This window comes from Hydra vulgaris, chromosome 02, assembly GCF_038396675.1.
Source record: "Hydra vulgaris chromosome 02, alternate assembly HydraT2T_AEP".
Taxonomy (NCBI): Eukaryota; Metazoa; Cnidaria; class Hydrozoa; order Anthoathecata; family Hydridae; genus Hydra; species Hydra vulgaris.
In genome coordinates this window covers 60,810,437-60,831,248 of record NC_088921.1, presented here as the reverse complement: position 1 = coordinate 60,831,248, position 20,812 = coordinate 60,810,437, and the positions used below count along the sequence as shown (strand labels likewise).

Below are 20,812 nucleotides of genomic sequence, written 5' to 3'. Positions count from 1 at the left end.
ATTACAATCTATAGTAAACTTTTTTTTACCAACTTTTTTAAAATAAAAAACCAGAAGTTAGGAAGTTTAAAATAAGCAAAAGCAAAAGAAATTTATATCATATAATTGAATTTTTTTCAATATTCATAGATGAGTTTTTTCTGGGAATTCTTGGAAATCTGGAAAATCACTTAATACTCCTTTACGTTTCAGGAAATTTCCAGATTATTTTTATTATTGATTTGTAAAAAATTATATGAAAGTTTAAAAATGACAATGATTGCATTTTAACAAATATGTTTTTTATAACTGAAATTTTTAAGAGATCAACTTTTGAAATACTTTTTTTTTTTTAATTCATTTAAATTAACATTTTTGAGTATTAGAAATTCCTTTTTGTAAGAAGTTAATTGATGTAAATTCCCTTTTAAAAGTTTACAAAAGTTTTTGTTGTCAATTATTATACACAAGAAGAAAAAACTATAAAATGGAAGTTAAGAGTTTATCTAACATTTCTGAGATAGACCAAAATTATTAAAAACAAGTTTCGCTGGAATTAGCTTCAAGAGTAAAATTATAATAAAGAGTATTATTCAGCCTATAAGAAACATAGATAAAACTGGAGCATTAAGTTTATTCCCTAGCTGAACATTTAAATATGTAATTTTCTTCATAATTATACATTATTTGGTTTGATGTTTTAGATATAATGTTCAATATGTAGTAAAGACTTAAAAATAAAAAAATTTTTACTTTGCCACACAAAGTCTTAAATACATCGTCAAAACTGCGCAATTATTAAGTCAAACAAAGCTATACCGTAGTTTTTTTTTCACTAACTTAAAAAAAAACAGATACATGTGTATTGCCATACAGCACTCCGGATAACATGCATATTGGCAGTATTTGTACAAATAGAGTTAAGCTTACTATTAAACCTATTTTAAGTCTTAGAGACCAGGCATGAAATGCAGAAGCTATAACACTCACATTTATTTGTGAACACAATCTTCCAATATCTTTAACAATCCATATAATTAAATACGCAAAAGAAATGATGTCTAGAGATCATGGTGTTTTTAAAAAATTGAAAATGTTTAGCTGTTTCGTATAAGAAGGATTAGGTGAAACTTTTCATGCTGAGCTTATTTTTGATATGAAAATAAAAATGTTTTTCTTTAACATAAATGCTTCTCGGAAAAAAATGAGAAGGTTTTTAGTTATACTTGAGCATATTCGTCTTGTTTACTTTACAACAAAGTTAGTAAAGTTGTATTAAAACACTATGCATCATTATTGCTTGTTACAGTAAACGCTTAAAGTCTTTTTAATGCTGTTGTTTATTTATTTAAAGACGCAATTCTATTAAGTAATCTAGTTTCTGATTTATCAGATTCTACCGATTATATAAGGGTAAAAATCAGTGGGTTTGAAAAAAGATTAAGAAAAGTGGTTCCTAACTTTCTTGCTATTGATAGCAATATTTGTCATGTGCACAATGTTGTCAAAAAAATTACTTCTTTTTTTGGCTAGGTAGTTGTAAATTTACTGGATGATATCTACATTGATTTTAAGTTTGGCCCAGATCTTTGTACATTTCTGCAAAAATGTTGTCAAATCTCAGGTGTCACATACAAAGCAAAGGGTTTATCATCAGTGGTTGTCAGTTTTAGATTGCACTCTTCCTATGTATGAGATAATCCCTGCTTTCACCTTAATTCTTCTTCTTGGTTAACAAAACAAGACATCTCTCTGTATAAAGATGAAAGTGAAAAACTAATAAAAGAAATAAAATGTAAAATGCAGCAGAAAAAGCTAACAAGGTGCAGAAAGAGAAGCTAGAATTCTTTAAAAAAAAAATTTTCTGACATAACTTTATATTAATCTGTATGTTGAAATTCTTCCTATTTTTAAATCATTTATTTTACCTTTTGAACAAAAAGAACCGTTAGTCCATCGAATTTATGACGAGGAAATTGAACTGGTTAAAACAGTTTTAACTTGTTATATTAAACCAAAATTGATAAAGTATATAACAAAGACATAGTTAAAATTTTTAAACCTAAAAGATAAAAAATCGCCCTTCGAATTACTTATACCTTGGAAGTAATGCTGAAAAATATTTGCCAAGAATAACTATTTTAAATTCTGACTTTAAATCATCATTTTTTAAGACCTTACTAAAAGCTTACCTTGAATCATCAGTTTACTTACTTAACAAATTTCCATTTATCAACCCTTTATTAAAACGTCTTTCTGCGATCGATTCAATATCTCAAGGTCATAGAATTACAGAGAGAATGCGAAAAAAAATTCCCACTTTTCATTCCCAGTGTAGATATAAATAAAGTAGTATTTAGTCGAGAAGTTATGCAGCTTTAGATCGATACAGCGCTTCTACCCATATTTGCTGATGGTAAGCCTGTGTGTCTTGAATATTGATGGGCAGAAGTTTTGTAGTGTAAAAAGTATTTAGAGCTTTGTAAAGTTATCAAGATATGCTGAAATATATTCAGTAGTCCTCACATTGAGCAATCGTTCAGCATAATAAATACCATAATTAACAAAAAGACAAACCATCTTGGTGCTTTAAAGTACTTTGCTATAGCTTCAGTTAAGTATCAATTATTAGCAAACAAGGACAGTGCTAGGGTACTTTAAAAGATAAGACATATTGTATGACCCAGTTATCAAAAACATCTGTGGTCATTTGCAAACTCTAAGCAAACGCTATATTAAAATAATAGGAGTTCTATCTGAAAAACCAAAAAGTTGAACAGTATTTTTTAATATAAAATTCAACTCTGAAAAAAAACAACTTACATGAACGATGCAAAATAGTTTAAAAGTTTATTATTGATCATGCAAAAAATGTTTTAAAAAAAAGCTGACAAATGTTTTGCAACAGAAAATTATAAGAATAAAAATTATTGATTTCTGAACCATTGTCTGACATTTTATATTTAAAAAGTAAACAAATTATTATGCTTTGCGTATTGTTTATAGTAAAGCTGAGATTTTATATTTGATTTTAGAGAAACATAGTTATTCAGCACTTTTTAGTTACTTTATTTATCCCCTTACCAACATTCCAGAATTTACCCTAAATTATTCTAAATTAATTTAATTTAGAATAATTTTTCAGGATTTTCATAGAACAAAGTTTCTGGGACTTTCATAAAGTTAAAAACTCATCTATGCAATATTACTTATAACAGTAATTGGAAAAATAAAAAAAATAAAGTTGTTTATTGACAATTCTTTTTTTAACCTCTTTAAAACATTTAAAAATCATAAAAGTACAAAAAAAAAAGTTTACTATGTTTACTTTAAAAGTTTACTTTGCTACTATTTTGTTATGCCTTAATTATGAAAGAATATACAACAAAAAATAATTACTTTATATATATATAATACCACTTAATATAACTTTTATATCCTTATTTTAAAGTTCAAATTAATTTTATTATATAAAACACATTTATGGGGTCTTAGTAAACATTTTTCAAAACAATATTTAATGGACCAACCTATTACATATTTTATTTTGTTCCATTAACTTCTTTTTTTCTTCAACTTTTCGAGTCTATTTTTCTCTATATTTTAGTTAATTACTACGTGTATATATATATATATATATATATATATATATATATATATATATATATATATATATATATATATATATATATAAATATATATATATATATATATATATATATATATATACATATATATATATATATATATATATATATATTTATATATATTTATATATATATATATATATATATATATATATATATATATATATATATATATATATATATATATATATGTATATATAAAATATGTAATAGGTTGGTCCATTAAATAATGTTTTGAAAAATGTTTACTAAGACCCCATAAATGTGTATTATATAATAAAATTATTTTGAATTTTAAATTTAGGATATAAAAGTTATATTTAGTGGTTGCTCAAGGCCCTTAACAAAAAAAAACATGTTGCTATTAATTGAAATTTCTTTCAAAGTTTGTTGACCTAGGTCTCAAAAGAAAAGAAATTATATAAAGTTTCAAAAATAGTAAACCTTTTTATTTATACATTAATGAAAAAGTTATTTCAAAAATATGGAAAAAAATGTTCTTTTATATTTTTCATTAAAAAAAATGATTTGGGTCAGAGTAGAATTTTCCTAAAATTATGTTTTTTGGTATTAAATATTATTTATAATATAATCATTACAATATATTCTCTCTTTTTTAAATTCCATTTCTATATTTAAATAATAATGCCTGTGCAAAACCCAAACTGAGTTGATGTAGCCTGAAGCCTACGCTGCTGTTTATTTTCTGTAAAGTTATTACCATTAAAGCATGATTTTTTTTTACTAGTTATTACTCTACTTTTTTATCTTGAAAAAAGTATATTTATTGTTGTATTTTTTAGTTAATTTAAATGATTTTTAAAGTACTAATGGTAACATTCTTTTTTTACAAGGCAATGCCATCTGTGTTGCGTGCTTTGAAAAGCAAGGGAGCTCAATTAGCTTTGTGCAATGAATTAGAACTACGAATCAAAAATGAAAAGAGTGCTATTTTAGAACATGACCAATACAACTTAATTATTCGTCTGATAGATGCAGCGCTTAAAGAAGCAAATACTGTTTATAACACAAATGTTGCTGCAAAAGTAATTCCCATTGTTTCTGCATTTCATAGAAAACTTGGTTCGAGTGCTATCCAATTTGCGTACACATCAGTTCAAGAGCATGCTGTTTGGAGCAATATGCAGTTTTGGGAGGAAGCATTTTATGCTGAAGTTCAAAGACAAATTGTTCAATTACATGTCAATGAAAGATTAAGCGCTCTCAAAAAAGAAAAAAAAGATAAAGCAGAATCAAATAATTTTCTTCAAACACAAGATATGGATTCATTAAATGTTGCAGATGGAAAAAATCAGCGCAACAGTATGTTTTTTGCACCTTCTGTGAACACCCCAAATACACGTATCCGCGCATTCACTCGAAACAAAGATTTTTCTCAAAATTTGGGTGACTCTGCACAAACAACTGATAGCAGTGAGACTATTAAAAATGATTTGCCTAATCCAATGAACTTAGCTGCTGAACTGGTAATTACCTTTGTTTTGTTTCATCAACATCACTGCATCATTATTGTAATTATTCTCATCATAAGTTAAGGAGTGTCTAATAATTATTTGTTTTTTAAAAGTTTGTTTTGTATTTGTATTGTAAGTGAGAAATGTTAATCATTAGGAAATTTATATATAATAATTTTTAGCAAAAAACCTAGTTTGGGTACAAAGTTCCTTAATCTATGTTATATACATTGTTTTATACTGTTACATTTGTGTTTTATCTTCCAATCTTTTATTAATTTAATCCTTCTATATTGTGCTAAATTTTTATTTAGAAGTTTTTTGAAGTTTGATTTTATTGAGTTTTTCTTGAAATTAAAATTTGATTTGCGGTATAATGACTGACACCATCAAACTTGATTCTAAATAGGTTGGTGGTGCCCCAAAATGTGACATGATTGTTTAATTTTAGGCAAAACAACAACAATTTAATAAGATTGTTATTTATTTTTTATGCAACTTTGTGAGGCATAATATATAGAATAATAGTTATAATTATAAAGTAAAGAAGTTGCAAAACAATGTTGCTCTATTACAATATTAGCAATAACATTTATAAAATTATGAATATTGTCATTTGTTGTTTTTGTTGTTTTATTAATAATTTAGCTTAGTGAATGGGACACAAAGAGTGAAGAAGAGAAAGAGCGTTTAGTTTATGCAGAAGAGAGCATCGTTTATAGCATCACAATGCTATTTGCTCAACAGATGATGTTTTTACGTGTCCCAACAAATGCTTGTGTTGAGATGCGAAAGTTAAATGCGCAAAAGAAGAAGGAATATGAGAAGAGATTGCAGCAAGCATTAGATAAAAGTACATTTTTTGTTTGGAAAAAAAGATTTTGTTGCTCTTTATTCAACAAACGTTATAAAACGTTTTACACCCATTTAAATGAAGTTATTTGCTCAAATTTTAAGATGATGGCGTTTCAATAATGAATGACGATAATTTGTCAATGTCCCTTAAGCCTTCAAGCAGTGTCGTGGATGGAAGTTCAACTTATATAGGTGAGTTGATTACTCTGATTTTTTTTTAAAGTAAAAAAAAAAAACTTTTAAAATAACTTTTTTTAAATGTCAACTTGACAAAATTTTCTGTAGTACGCTATTTTTGACCTAACCTGTTTCTCCATGCAGTAGCCTCGTTTATTTAAAAAAACGTTTTTGCATCGGAGTTTAGGATTGAGAGAGATGTGTATATATATATTTATATATATGTGTATATATATCAGGCAACCAAAAAAGTTCGTGCGGTTTATCCTAATTGACTATTTCTAAGAAATGTATTAGGAAAACTGGTTGTGGTGGGGGGATAGTTTTGCATATAAATTAAAGCTTGTTTTAAGGAGAATCAATCAATGTGTTTCATAAGTTTTATTAGTGCGTTTTAAATTTAAAAGTCTTAAGTGAAGTATGGCTGTGTCAGATGCAATAATTCACGCCTGTTTACTTTATGAGTTCAAACATGGAACCAAAGCTGCAGAAGCTTGTCGTAAGATATGCGCTGCTTTTGGGAAAGGTACCATAGCAGAACGGACGGGTCAAAATTGGTTTATAAAATTTTCTTCTGGAAATGAAAACCTTGAAGATGAACCAAGATCTGAAAGACCATCCATCGTAAACAACGAGGGTATCAAGCTGGCAATCGAGCAGGACTCCAGTCAAACATGTCAGGACCTTGCCTTGAGATTTAATGTGAGTGATGAAATTATTCGTTTACATTTGCACCAACTTGGAAAATGTTGGAAGTTGAGCAAATGGGTACCTTATGAGTTGAGTGAAACAAACAAGCTACAGCACTTAACCATTTGTTCTTCATTGCTTTCCCGCCACAATTTAGTGCCATTTTTGACCGGATGTTGACGTGCGACGAAAAATGGATTATGTACTGCAACAAAAAACCAACATATCATCGGCTAGCCAGTAACGATCCAGTACCGATGACTCCTAAACCTAGCATTTGCCAACAAAAGGTTTTGCTGTGTGTATGGTGGACTACAGCAGGTATCGTTCACCAATTCGCTACCAAGTGGACAAGCCATTACTGCTGAGATATATCAGCCCAATTGGACAGAGTTTTGGTTGCTCTTCATCAAAAACAAGCAGCTTTGGCAAACAGAAAAGGTGTTTTATTCCACCCGGACAATGCCAGACTGCACACCGCAAAAATCACGCGGGAAACTCTAGCATGTTTACAATGGGAGATTCTATCTCACCCTCCCTATTCACCAGACCTTGCGCCAAGCGACTATTACCTGTTTTTGGCCCTGAATGAGGAATCGACATATGAGGAATCGACAGTTTCGAAATTGAGAAGATCTTGAAAATGAGTTAATTCAATTTTTTAGCTACCAAACTCAAGACTTTTAAAAAAATGGAATATACCAGCTTGTTTCACGATGGGAGTAAGTTATTCTTGCTGAAAGAGACTATTTTTCAGAATAAACTTTATTAAAACTGTTTTTATGTGTAACTTTTTTGGTTGCCTGATATATATATATATATATATATATATATATATATATACACACACACACACGTTTTTTTTTTTTTTTTTTTTTTTTTTTTGTTAGTTCACCTCCCCAAGGCCCAGAAAGCCACTACAGACGAGGAGGTTACTTAATTGTGGTTATAACCCTCTCTCAACTCTATAACTCCGAAACACGAACCTTGACGAACAAGGCCGCTGCGCGGAGAAACAAGTTGAGCGCGGTACTACCAGGGACGTGATGGGAATCGAACTCCGAACCTCTCGCTTATAAAGTGAGCGCTTTACCACTACACCACTACCGCATACACACATACACACACATACACATACACACGTACACACACATACACATAAGTAGCCTCTCTTGACTGTTATTTAAAAAAAAAGTTTTAAAAATAATAATCATTTTGTATGCTGATTATTATTTTAGATTTTGTGGAATTTAAACAATTTTTTTTAATGTTAATTAAAAGTATTAATTAAAAATATTTATAAATTAATTTTTTCAATATTTTTATATAATTTTGCTCCCAGATTAATATACCTTTGATGAAATTTTTTAAACGGGATATTACAATCAAGTTTTTTATATCTGTTGGGCTACTAACATGTGAGATGTGAGAAATCTATCAATGTAATCATTTTTTTTTTTTTTTTTTTTTTTTTTTTTTTTTTTTGTTATTCACCTCCTCAAGGCCAAGAAGGCCACTACAGATGAGGAGGATACTTAATAGTGGTTACAACCCTCTCTCAACTCTATAACTCCAAAACACGAACCTTGATGATCAAGGCTGCTGTGCAGAGAAACAAGTTGAGCGTGGTACTACCAGAGTGGGGGGATCGAACTCGGAACCTCTCACAAAGCGAGCACTTTACCACTACACCACTACCGCATAATAATGTAATGTATATGTATATATATGTATATTACTTTACCACTACCACGTAATAAGGTTATTTATCATTGATTCAGCTACTAACATGTAAGATGTAAGAAACCTACAATAGTGCTTTGGTTTTATTAGTCTCAAAAATGACATTAACACATTTGAGTCTCACAATATTCACTTTGCGAAGGTTTAGAAGGTTGTTATAGTTGAGAAGGCTCAATTTATATAAATACTTTTTATTTAATCTACTCAATTTATATAAATACTTAATACTTTTATCAATTATTGTCCTTTCATTACTTTAAAACACAAACCTTGGTGGCAGCTGCACAGAGAAACAAGTTAAGCATGATACTTCTAGGTACAGGATGGGTTTGTACTATGACCTCTGGTACATAGTACAAACCCACCCTATAGTGGTAAAGCACTTGCTTACAAAGCGAGTGCTTTACCACTACACCACTACTGCATATATACTATGTAAATACTTTTTTTTTTTTTATTCAAACTGAGCTCATGATAATTTTGTTAAACCCAGTGTGTTAGCTATTTTTGGTTTACAAATATTTTTTGGATTTTGCATATTACAAAAATGTCACTAAAATAAAAAAGAACCCAAAGAGACGGATTGTGTATAGGATGGCTGCAGCTATTACTGCTATGTGATAAATCAATCCAAACATAAAAAGTTTTTTTAATAGTCTTTTGCAAGGAGGGAAACATAAAAAAATATTAAGTCACTTTTGGAGTTTTAAGCAAGTTATAGTAATATAGGCACTAAGCATTTTTTTGTAACAAGGTTGAAGAACTTTCTTGTTTAATTTTATCATCCTTGTAAAGTTTTAGGTTTTCTAAAGTCATTTTATCTTTCAAATTATATTTAGCTAATTCAAAATTCATTTTATTTTTTGAAATTAGTATAGTTTTTTAAAATTTATTTTATTTTCTAATTTCATTTAGCAAATCAAAAAAAATTTAATTTTTTGAAATTAACTTTCACAAACTGCTTATGAAACTTAATTTCAGAAATTTAATTAGAGCATTTCCATTTCTGTGTGTGATTTTTCTTTTTCTTTGTTTTTACAATTAGAAGCTGAGACTTATAGCAAAATAATAGTATTATGATTTTCATAAAGAACATCAATAACAAAAACATTTTTTTGAAATTTCAGCCACCTGAATATTTAAATATATTTATTTGTGTGTGTGTGTGTTAATATTGCAATAATTTTCCAAACGCTTTACTATAGCTAGAAATATTTGTGTGTGTGTGTGTTAATGTTGCAATAATTTTCTAAACGCTTTACTCTAGCCAGAAATATTTGATGACTGCTATTTCTCATCAAAAATATATTAAATACAAGTTGTAGAGATATAATACTTCTCATCAAAAATATATTAAATACAAGTTGTAGAGATATAATACTTCTCATCAAAAATATATTAAATTGTATGAGTGACACAACATAAAACCTGATGGTCTCTTTGGCTAACCATGATACGCATACTTTTATGATTTTCTTAAAGAACAACTCTAACTATAGTATTTTTTTTATATTTTAGATTATCTGAATATTTAAATATTTTTATAATTTTGTTGTGTGTGTGTTAATGACACAAAAGTTTGAAAAATTCACAACATTTTTCCAAACGCTTTACTCTAGCCAGAAATATTTAATGACTGCTATTTCTCATCAAAAATATATTAAATACAAGTTGTAGAGATATAATACTTCACTTGGAATACTCGCAAACAATTTATTTTCATAAAAATAAACTACATGAAATCAACAAAGTAGCTTTTTACACTTCCCAACTTCTTGTAAATTGTTTGCAATTTTTTTTTTTAATGGTAAAACAAAAACGCGACTAAACAAAAAACACAATTGTTCTTATTGATTTAGAATTAAAGAATAAATTAGGAACTGATTTTTTTGCTTTCGTTGCTTCATATACAGTCCCTGGTCAAATTATTAGCCCACCTTATCAATTTTGTTAATTTTTGACGATATAATGTTTTTAGTGCCATTTAAATTGCAATATTGTTACTTGTTGTTTTATATTTTTTTGTTTATAACTTACACTTTCAAGCTTTTAGAAATATAAAATTATATTTAGGGTGGCAACAATTTCAAGGTCATAAGTGACACCTGTTTAATTCATAAAATTCATTTTTGTCATCCGTACGGATTTCATATGTTTTCTTTAAGTGTTTTTTTTAACCATTGTTATTTAGTTACATAAGATTTGTATTATAATACACTTTGGAGCAATTTTTAAGCAATTATTTCAATATTTTATTGTGTATTTTTCTATAAAAACCAATTTTTATTTCTTAAAATAGTTTCAGTAAAAATAAATTGTTTGAAAGCTCTAAATTACAAAATGGTAAAAAAAGAAGACATTAGTTCTGAAAAAAAAGCATTTATTCAATATTTTTTGACTTACAAGCATTCCTCAATAAGTTAAATATCAAGAAAATGTGATATATCAAGACGCAGTGTAAAACGAATCCAAGACAAATTGAAAAATGGCCTCCCATTATGTGTTCGGAGACAAGACAAATGCGGTCGAAAAAAGAAAATAACACCCAGGAATGAGAGAATGCTAGTAAAAATACTAAAAGAAAATAGATTTGCAACATGTTCTGCAATAACCAGCAAGTTAAATGAGATGGAAATAAATGTAGTGACAATCACTGTTTGACGAAATTTGCATGGATTGGGAATTAGATGTAGAAGGCCAGCACAAAAGCCAAAATTAATCAAAGCACAGAGAAAAAAACGCCTGGATTGGGCGAAGAAGTATTGTAGTTTCACTGTTAATGACTGGAAAATGGTAAGTCATTATAATTCAAGGTTTAGAAGTTTTTTTCCTAATATTTCAGTCTTTGTATTCTGTGATCATTTTTATTTTGTTTTTTTAAGGTATGCTTCAAGGATGAGTCTACCAATTATGATTCAAAAGGCTCAATATGTCAAAAGCACTGTCAATAAAATAATTTCATGAAGATTGTATAATTCAAACAATTAAATATCCTTCTAAAGTCATGTTTTGGTCGGTTATCAGCAGGAAAGGTCTTGGTTGACTGTTCATTGTAGATATGATATTAAAACTGGATCAATGCAAAAAAGTTATTGAAACTTGTCTTTTACCTTAATTGAAGAAGTGGTTTCCAAATAAGCAAAAAAATATATTTTCGCAAGATGGAGCCCCATGCCACACAGCAAAATCCATTAAAAAATTATTAGCTTCTCAAAAAATTCCACTATTGGATTGGCCAGGGAACTCCCTGGATTTAAACCCTATAGAAAATATATATGAGTTATTAAAGAGAGAAATATTTACCGAAAAGGTCACAAATAAGACCCAATTGATTAAAAAAGTTACTTGGCATTGGAACCATAATGCACATTTGAAAGAAATGGCTTTAAATTGTCTCTATAGTATGCCAAATCGCCTACATGCAGTGATTAAAAATAAGGGAGGATCAACAAAATATTTAGAACTTCTCTTAATAAACATATTCTTATCAAAACTTTGTGTATTTTATGTTAGAAAATAATTATATTTTATATAAATAAAAAATTTGTTTTTGTATTTTTGAAGAAAAAATCAAATTTTACGACTAGAATGAGAAAAATTACAAAAATAGCAACACGGGCTAATAATTTGATCAGAGACTGTATATTTAATATTACACTGTTAACTTAATTAAAAAACAATTAACAGTTTTCATATTTCTTGGGATTTTTTTTAATTGTATAAAAATAAATTTTTTAAAAAAGTTCATGTTTAATTTTATGTTTATTTTATCATTAAAAATTTTAGAGATAATTTTAATGCAGAAATTTAATTTTTAAATTCTTTTTCAAAACTGTTATAATTTTAATAATTGATTTTCACCACAACTGTTGTCAATGGTCTGTGATCTTTTTTCTTTTTTGAAACTGAATTCTGCTACTTTGTCAGTCATGTCTTCTATTTCATTGCCATTTAATTTAAGATAAATGATACTTAATAAAAAACCCATACTATATAAATAAAACAAATTTAAAAAATTTATTTTATAAATACTTATTTTATTTTATTATAAGCGTGGAATATTACAAACAATAAATTAAATAAAGTTTATTTGGCATTTTTACAAATTTAAAAAAATTTTTTAATTTTAATTTTCTGTTCGCATTTCATTTGCACATGTTTCTATTCAAAATGTGTTTCCATGTGCACTTGGTTAAAATAGTTAACATTCAATTCTAAAAATTAATTGTAATGAATTCAAACTGTTCATTCATTATTTTCCTACAAATCAGAAAAACACGTTTATATCAGTGCTTTGTTAATTAAACAAAGACATAATTTTACTGTTAAATTAAACTAGTTTTATCTTAAACTAAAAATTTTTATTATAGATATTGTATTATAGATATTTTATAAGAAATCAATTAAACAAATGATCATTTTCTCCCTCTTAAACTCTTGAACAAGCGTGATTTTATACTCTGATTTTAAGTTAAACAACCATTGCTTATCATGCCTGGAAGTTTTGAATATTTGACAGGAGCGATCACATCCACTTTATCCCAAGCCTTGAGTATAAACTATTTGCCTACTTGTTGTTCTTGATGTTTATGTTATTATGCTATTATGCGTTTTTGTTGTAAAAATACAACATTTTTATATTTAAAAAATTTAAAATATAAATAAAGTTAATAATTTAAAAAAAAAAAATTTTTTTTTGTAATAATTTTAAATTTTAAATTAAAGTTTAATTATTATTTAATATTTAATTTTAATTATTACTATTACTAGGTGGAAGCATAATGGAGAGTGGCAGTATTGCAAGTGCAAATGATTGGACGGATATAATGGATTTTGGCGAAAGTGTTAAAGATACAACTTCAAAGTTTATCCTTCGGTTTGTGGAACGTGTTTGTATTGAAGCTGGTGTCACTGCGGCACATTTAAAGAGTCTGCAAACAAATATACCAAGTATAAGAATTAAAGTTTAGAACTGTTTAAGTTTGTTGTTGGGTGATTTTATGAATTTTATTATGTATTAAATAGTAAGGTTTTTTGTTTTTTTTTTCATTTATTTTTAGTGCTTGTTGGCATGCATATTGAGTCACTTGAAGAAGTTTATAGGGAGACAAAAGATGCTCCTATGCAAAAGGTTTGCAAAAAATTTTGATAATAATGACGAAGACCATGATAATGCAATTATATTAACTATACTATAATGATCATGATTTTGATGACGATGATATTGATAATGATCGTGATTGTGATGATGATCATGATGATTATGATCATGATCATGATGATCATAATGTTGTTTTATTATAGTTAATTATAACATTAAAAAATTGGTTGATAACCCAATTGTTTTATATACATTGTCACATTTAAGGCAAAAATTATGAAACCTACACTACTGGTTGGTGAAAACCTCCAATTTGACGGTATTCGATGCTTACTTATTGCTGATGGTCGTGAATTGGGTGTACGAGATACCAATAAACAAACAGTTGTTGAAAAAATAGAAGATGATAGAGAAATGAATATTGGTGCTGACAATGGTGGTCCATGTCTGTTGCCTGCTGATGGAGCTCTTTTTTTGACAAACTATCGTGTAATTTTCAAAGGAACTCCATTAGACCAATTCGGTAAGTAAAATTCAATTAATAAATAAATAAGAAAATAAGAGAAATTGTAGAATGATCTATTCAAAGTAATTAAAATTAACATTATTATTTTTTTTGATCGTTAGTTGTTATCTATTAATTGATTTCAGCTGTTTATCTTTGAGATTAAGAGGATATACATTTTTTATTTATTATGTTTTAAACAATTAAATTCAGTTTTTTTTAATTATCATTTCCAAATATGATTATTGTCTCTATTTTATTGTAATATCAAGTATACATTTTTTTCTTTTTAAGTTCATCATTCCAAAAAGTTAGAAGATTGAAAAGGCTGTCGAATTTTTCTTTTAAAAAAAAACTTAGATTAGGACAGTTGTTCATTTTGAAAAATTGAACCTGTCATTTTTAGCAGCGTACAGGTTATTTTAATAAAAATCATGTTTTTGTTGATTTTGAAAAGTTTTAATAAATGGACTTGTGTCCTTTTCAAAATGACAGGTTCAATTGTTCTTTGGTCAAAATTTTTTCTTTTTACTTCCTTTTTTTTTAAATATAATTTGTAGCCTCAGAAATGACAGTAACTCGATCTTTCCCAATTGGTGCATTAATAAAAGAAAAAAAAGTTAATGGAATGTTTAATATTGCAAATCAAAACTACGACAGCTATCTGCAAATTCGTTCAATTACTTTTCAGGTTTTTATTTTTTATATAAATTAAATTTTTCTATTTATGATTAAAAGTTATTATAAGTTATAAAAATTTATTTTTAATTTATTTTCTGCATTTGTGGGTACTTGTTTTTTTTAAATAATGCTTAAAATTTTATATGAAAATAAAAGAAAATGAAATAGATTAATTTTATTGTTGTCATGTACATTTCATTATGCCTATGATGTAGTTTAACTCTCTTACAGTAGATGTGCATATATCTACTGATTTATTACATTGTAATGTAATAAATCAGTAGATATATGCACATCTACTGTGCCAATCTCTAATTAATTTAGTCGATATGTGTACATCTTCAATGCCAATGTCTAATTAATTTATTCTATACATGTACGTCTACTATGCCAATCTCTAATTAATTTATTCAACATATGTACATCTACAATGCCAATCTCTAATTAAATCAGTCGATATATGTAATAGATCTCTGTTATGCAAATACACTGCCTGCCAAAACTTTAACTTTCAGTTGATATGTAGTGAAGCCACTGCTTATTTTTATTTGAGAATGTGTCACAAAAGTATTATTTTTGTTTGACAAACACCTTATTTCATTTTATATACTTTCTTTACTTTTTTTTTCTTTCTTTTTTTAGTAGGATTTTAATTAGTTTGTTATTTTTTTTCTCTAGTAATTCAAGTTATTTGGATTGAATTTTTTTAATAATATCGTTTTTTTATTTTTTGGATCTAAATTATCTTTTTATAATTTATTTTCCAAACTCAAATAAATTCAAGCTAAAGTATAAATAGAAAATATATTTTCCCGACCCTGGATAAAAATATTCCACAAAATGTTTCTCATTTTTGAAATTGATATGGCTTTGACATAACAAATAACAGTAGAGGGTATCAATTCCCATCATTTTTTGATCCCGGAAACAGGAAGTTTAAAATATATTTCCCAGTTTCATGGTGAAAAAAGAGTGCCAACCACAACTATGTTTAAATAACATATCAACATTTGTTATTTTATTTCAAATATATACAAATTTTTTATTTGTATGCATATACAAAATTTGTATATACATATATTGAGAAAAATTAATTTTCCTTGAACAAGTAAGCATTTTTTGAACTTATTTGGTTAGGAAATAACTTTTTAAATTTTTGAGATGAGTCACCAAGTGACGATCTTTGTTTGCATAACAAATAATTGCAGCTTTTGATGTTAATCAAGTTTTTTTAATGTGTATTTAATCAAAGTTAAAAGTGTATTTAATCAAAGTCAAAAGCCTAATTTCTTCACTCTTTAACGCGAAGAGACTGCTAGCAAAATCTTCTATGAAATAGAAAGTCTAAAAAACTTAACAATTTTTCTAATCGTTTGATAGAAAAATGGATTTGGCTGGTTATAAAGAACATGTATATTGCAAAGATTTATTTTCTTTTTTGTTTGCAAATATAAATTCTGTATTTTGAAAACTAAAGTAAGCAAAATATTATTAAAATATATTAATACTGAAAAGCATAGCAAGCATTCGTTCATGTCTTTAGATATATATTTAGACTAAGGCTAATGACGGCACACACAGGTAGCTGTCTGTCAGCTACTGCTTGGGTATCATTATCAAATAATGATTCCTTTGATTAGATTAAAATTCCTTTCATTTATTTTTTAAATTTAAGATTATAAATCATTATATAATAATATAGAGTAGATCTATAAGATCTTGTTTAAAATTTCAATAGTTATAATTAAATAATCACCCTCAAAATTTCTGAAACCAACGCATCTTTAAGTTTTACGATTGACTCAAGCATACCGCAGTTAATTCTAAATGGAGCTGACAGAAGCAATGATCTTATATAGTTTACACTAAGCAATATACACTCTTTTTTAGTTTTTTAAGTTGACTAGCTATAGTAGACTTTTTAAGTCTTCTAGATGGTTCTGTGGCAATACATTATTCATCTCTTACACTTCAATGCTAGTATAAAATAGGCTAGTGTTTAGTATGTGTTCTACACACAACATTGAGTTTTATTTTGTTTTGTCCTTGAGTAGTAACACAGCATGTCTCAATTTGCTGTCCCATTGTGAACAATGACATTCTTGAGCATGGCATTCAACAAGGCATACTTATGGATCATTTCCTTCAGAGCCTAAATCATAAATGGTAAGTTATTAACAATAAATTATTGAGTATTACATTTACTTAAGGATTAAAATGCTCTACTATTACTGAAAGGCAAGATTCATCTACTAGAGTGAATAGACTTATAGACCTGGTAATCTAAGACATTTTGACTATGTCAATCTCCAACTACTTAACTGCATTGGATGAGAACTTCCCAACTCCTAACTGTATTTTTGCATCTAAAAAATAAAGCAAAATAAATTCAATATTTTACAAAAAGATGTTTTTTGGAAAAAAGGCATTATTTTTACTCTTTATTTGCTGTATGCATTGTTTGATAGCAGCTTCTTTAATTTCTTCAAGTTTTTCATTTTTTTATGCTTTTTAAGATTGGCTTGGCCACTTCTTATTTCAGCATAATATGTGGGGATGTTCAGTTTTTTGGTAGTACAAATACCACTAGTAAATCTAACTTGATTTCGATCAGACGTTTTTTTACATTCATGATAATTAAGACCTTGATGTAGAAATTCCACAAAATTAGGGTCTTTCAAATATGCTTAGGTATGATTGAAAGATTGTAGATAACTTAGATATTTATCAATAATGAGAATTAATTGATGTTGATAAAGAATAAGATTAAAGAGGTTGAATTTAAAGAAAATGATGTTAATCAAGAGAAAGACCTTATAAAAAATTTAACTATGGCCAGAAATTTAAAAGCATATACAATAAGAAATTAAATCATTTTTAGAATTATATTAATCAATAAAGAATAATCAAATCAGACAGATTAAAAATTGGTACAAGACTAATTAAAAAATTATTAAAACATAAAAAGAAAATAGATTAATAAGTTCATTTTTAGCTCAAGTATGTTTTTTAGCTTATGTATGCTAAAAATGGTAAAGAACAGGCCTTGTTCAGCCAAAACCAGGTCAGCATGATACTATATCTTTTGATTGAAGGTCGATTTATATGGCTAGAATTACACGGTATATATATTGATAGGTTTACTGGTGAATTACTTTTTGTTTTGCGATGATTTTTTTGAAATATCTTTACTTCCAACAAGGCTGGAAGCAACCACTATTAAAGTTGGAAGTTACTGGAAGAGAAAAGATGAAGTTTATAAAGCAAGATAACAATGTTATACTGAAGTTCGAGGAAAAAACTAGACAAATAAGAATTTTTAGAGCACTTAATAACAGTCATAGTAAAAAAATGAGACTTGAATGATGAGTAACACAAGAACGAATTTTAGTAGATGGCACAAGCGAGGCTAGCTCATTAGAGTAGCAACTATTATAGTATTTATAGAAAAATGAAAGAGAAGCAACATTATGACAATCTGACAATGGTTGAAAGTTGGCTGCAAGTGCTGGTCCAACTATGATTACAATGTATTTTTGCACCTTGTCTAAAAGAGATAGGGCATTATTGGAAGATTCGCTCCAGATATGGCAACAGTATTCCGAACAAGGACAGATTTGAGATTTATATGGTTTTAAAGAAAGATCAGAAGTAAGAGTCAATCCTAGAAGACAAAGGGTACATGACATGTTGAATACATTACCATTCATAAATATAAGAAGATTTAGACTGTTGCAGTAACAATTAGCTTGCGGTAACAATTAAATTTTTTTGCGGTAACAATTATTGCGGTAGCTTGCGGTAATTAAGCGGTAGCTTGCGGTAATTAAGCGGTAGCTTGCGGTAATTAAGCGGTAGCTTGCGGTAACAATTAAATTTTTTTGCGGTAAAATTGTTGCGGTAACAATTAAATTTTTTTAGACTAATTGTTTTAGCTGAGTTTTATCTGAGTTAAAGATTGCCAGCCACTGAGAGCCCCATGCTGTGGCAGAGGTATGATTTTTTTCAGACTTAAATATCCCCTCCATGCAATCAGAGAGTGTTAGCTTCATATCAAGACAAAATTAAATGTTATTTAACAAGTGCTTATCAGAGTCTTGTTTTCCAGCCTGCTGGAAAGCAGCATCTGTCATCCCTATTTTCAAAAATTCTGGCTATCCAGAATTTTTGAAAATAGGGATAACAAATGCCGCTTACCAGCAGGCAGGAAAACAAGACTATGATAAGTACTTGTTAAATAGTTTTGAAAGTATGGACAACAGCTCCAGAGAACACTTCTGCAAGACTATAACAGGTATGTTGTCCAGACCACAAGCTGTAGAAGAGTCTAAGCAGGAAATTACTTTAGATACAGAAGCTAAAGTGATACGAATGTCAAGTAATTGATCAACCTGTTTGACAACTAACTCAGGTAGAACGCAACTAGTCAACTAATCAAGAGATAATATAGATGAGAAGTTCTAATCAAGATATAGATAAGAAGTTCTAATAACAACTAATCAAGAGATGATATAGATGTGAAGTTCTTCGCAAACAATTCAGCTTTGTCTTTAGGGAGGTAACCAAATCTGAACCATACAAGAGAGGTGGAATTACAGATTTGCCGTCATTATTGATACTGTTAAAGATACTCCAGAAGTCATGAGGGCCTAATTTTTGTGATGAAATACGAGATTTCATGATCTGAGAATAGTGGGCTTTGGGGTTAGACGAAACCTTTTTACAATGGTTTCTAGCAGTAATAAACAGATGTCTGTTTTCTGGAGAATTGTTTTGCTCATAGATATGGAAGTAACGGTTTCGATTGGAAATTGCAGCAGCACAATGTGAGGAAAACCATGGAGAAGAGTGATGCTTGACCTAGAATTGTCGCAAGGCAATAAAAGATTCCATGCCAGTCTGAATCCATGAAGTTGTGTAAGAAGCACATTTGTCAGCAGGAAGACGAAAGATTTCTACCCAAGAGCCATCGCGTCTTCTCCATGGTGAAAAAGTCCTAGTCAGCTTTAAAGTAGTTGTAAGAGGTACAATGATAGGGAGATTCTGATGATGAAGAAGAATGAGATAATAGTTTTAGAGAGATCAAACCGTGATCAGAAGCACCTTGAATGTGGAGAAACTGAGCACTGACTAGAATCAGAAACAAGACATAAATCAAGTAGAGAAGGTAAAAGATTTAGATCAACAACAATATTGGCTGATGGATAAAAAGTAAAAAGGCTTGGTCAATTTGATCAAGAATAACATCGAAAAGAGTGCAGTCTTGAGATGAAGAAGAGCGATGAAGAACAAAGAGAAAGGTGATTGAGTGAAGTGGTGCTAAACAAAAGCACATAAAAGAATAGTCTCTGGATTCAAACCTAGTTTCTTAACAAATTGGTGAATTCTTACGAATGTAAATGCTTACATCAGGCATGTGACTATTGGAGTTTTTATGAATTAAAGGAAGATAACCATCAACAGTATGACCACAAGATAAGACAGCTAAACTCAAAGTAGTCTCACAATGAGCAAGTAGGTCTGGTGAACTTTGCAAGAGATGAGATTCAACAGCAGAAAAGTTACTTTGGAGAGCACAACTATTAGAGAATGATAGATTTCGAGAACTTGGTGATGACGATAGTTTTTTGTGTTTTTTAATTGTGGGTTCATTATCAAAACACAGTTTAGTACTCAGCACACTATATATTTGTCCACACAATTACCTCATTACTATTAATAAACCCTAAGGCTTATTAATAGTTATGTAATAAGTAACATAAAGCTTCAAATGTGGCTTTAACAATGCACACCAAAAGTACGAACAGGGACACTGTTCATGTGCAACATTACACTATTAGTACTTTGATATTTTGCAGCTGTTGATGGAATCAGCCTCTCTGAGAGCTACCTCATAGTTTGGAATCCTGAATACCAGCCGGCCTCAGAACCATAAAACTGAGTTTTAGAGCTTTATCCT

The 20,812-nt window shown here is 28.5% G+C and overlaps 1 protein-coding gene across 1 annotated transcript in view; it reads left to right on the top strand.

Moving 5' to 3' along the window:
• Positions 1-20,812, top strand: part of LOC100203539 (myotubularin-related protein 13) — a 95,095-nt gene that overhangs the window by 51,599 nt on the left and 22,684 nt on the right. Inside the window, exons 13-19 of the mRNA XM_065791595.1 lie at positions 4,481-5,113; positions 5,750-5,954; positions 6,059-6,148; positions 13,337-13,516; positions 13,627-13,697; positions 13,935-14,190; positions 14,733-14,863. Coding sequence (XP_065647667.1) covers positions 4,481-5,113; positions 5,750-5,954; positions 6,059-6,148; positions 13,337-13,516; positions 13,627-13,697; positions 13,935-14,190; positions 14,733-14,863 — 1,566 coding nt within the window. The remainder of the gene's footprint in view (positions 1-4,480; positions 5,114-5,749; positions 5,955-6,058; positions 6,149-13,336; positions 13,517-13,626; positions 13,698-13,934; positions 14,191-14,732; positions 14,864-20,812) is intronic.